Below are 1,741 nucleotides of genomic sequence, written 5' to 3'. Positions count from 1 at the left end.
GAACCGGGCGGGAGGGCGCGCAGAACGAACACGTTGGGCTCTGACTGCTACAGTTCGGCAGGATAAACGCGTCCGCTCGGCTGGGAATGTTCGTTGCGGATTTCTGAAGTGCATGTTGATTTCATTTGAAAACGGGGCAGCCCATCGTCTGAGTTCGTTCTTCTGGGAGCGTATTATGGCGGCTCATACCGCGCCAAACCCCCGGTAAACGCAGGGAGCGCCGATCGGGAGCGGGACGATGGCGGCGCGGCGCATCTCCAAGTCGTCGTCGGTGGGCGAGGAGCTCGACGAGATCGAGTTCGAGGTCTGCAGCGCCGCCGTCGTCGCGGACCTCCCGAGCGCCCTGCCGGCGAAGCAGCCGTCGTCGCTGCGGCGCGCGCCGCCGGCGCTCGAGACGCGGGACCTCGTCGCCGCGGAGACGAACGAGATCAGCTCGCCGCGCGCGGCGCCGTCGCCGACGGCGCGGCGCCGGAGCCCGCAGCTCGCGGCCGCGCCCGCGGCCCGGCGGCCGCCGTCGCCGCCGCGGCCGCCCGGCGCGCCGCCGACGAACGCCGGGCACAAGATCTTCGGCGCGCTCTCCGGCGACGCGGCGCTGACCGTCTTCCTGCGCTGCTTCTCCGCGCGCGACTGGCGGTCGCTCGGCAACTTTGGGCTGAGCGCGTTCGGGTTCCGGAGCTTCACGTCCTTCGCCGTGGGCATGCGCGAGCGCCTCGAGCTCTGCCAGGAGATGGAGCGCAACATCCGGAGCCGCGCGGCCCGCGAGGGCCACGCGTCGAGCCCCCTACTCGAGCTCGTCGAGCCCGAGCGCGCGCCGGGGTGGAAATCAAATCTTCAACCCGACTTCAATGTGCGCGTAATCGAACGATTTGGGCCAGACCCTTTCGTTGTGCTTCGAGAACTCGACGAGAGCAATCGATTCGTCCAAAAATCAGCCGAATCGACTTCGATTTGACCGAGCTAGAGAACTTTAAAATTTGGTGGGGATGTCCCAAACCAGTGGTTGATTTCCACACAGGCACGCGCGCGGCTGGCTCACGATCGTCGGCGAGGTGCCCGAGGACAAGCTCATCAAGTGCGTCGCCCTCGTCATCGCGCGCATCATCTCCGCGGCGAGGGACGCGACGGAGGCGGCGGCGCCCATCCTATCGAAGACGGCGGACGCCGTGCGCCAGCGCCTCTTCTGCGAGCCGCTGACGGCGCCCGTGCCGGGCGAGCCCTGGCCGCGCGAGCCCGCGAGCCCGACGTCCACCGTCGCCGACGACGACGGCGGCGGCGACGACCCGGGCGACGACGACGACGGCCGGGGGCTCGCGGTGCTCGAGGCGCGCCACTCGATGCCCGCGGACGAGCTCCGGGCGACGGGCGCCGAGGGCCAGTTCCAGAGCGGCACCTGGGCCGGCGACCGCCGCAACTTCAAGCTGCTCTACACGCTCATCCGCAAGAACCTGGAGGTGCTCTCGTACACGACGCGCGTGACGTCGCACGGCCTCATGCTCGCCGTCGTCATCCTCGACCGCTTCCTGTCGAAGATGCGGGGCACCATCGAGCTCGACCTGAGCAACGTGCGGCCCCTGCTCGCCGCGGCGATGATTTTGGCGGTCAAGGTGCTGCGCGACAACCGCGCGAACGTCAACGGCGAGCTCGCGGCGACGTGCGCGGGCGTGCTCGGCGTCAGCGCCAAGGTCGTCCTCGAGCGCATCAACGCCATCGAGCTCGCCATGCTCGACGCCATCAACTGGGA

General features: G+C 69.0%; 1 protein-coding gene across 1 annotated transcript; it reads left to right on the top strand.

Moving 5' to 3' along the window:
- Window positions 1-238: 238 nt before the first annotated feature.
- On the top strand, window positions 239-1,682 carry AURANDRAFT_68634 (hypothetical protein; the record flags this gene model as incomplete). The annotated part of the gene is made up of 2 exons (XM_009044345.1): window positions 239-816; window positions 1,016-1,682. Coding segments are annotated over 2 exons (1,245 nt in total), but the record flags the coding sequence as incomplete, so codon positions are not given.
- Window positions 1,683-1,741: the final 59 nt, after the last annotated feature.

This window comes from Aureococcus anophagefferens (assembly GCF_000186865.1).
Source record: "Aureococcus anophagefferens unplaced genomic scaffold AURANscaffold_262, whole genome shotgun sequence".
Taxonomy (NCBI): domain Eukaryota; class Pelagophyceae; order Pelagomonadales; family Pelagomonadaceae; genus Aureococcus; species Aureococcus anophagefferens.
The sequence above is the reverse complement of the archived record's forward strand: the minus strand, read 5'-3'. Positions and strand labels throughout refer to the sequence as shown.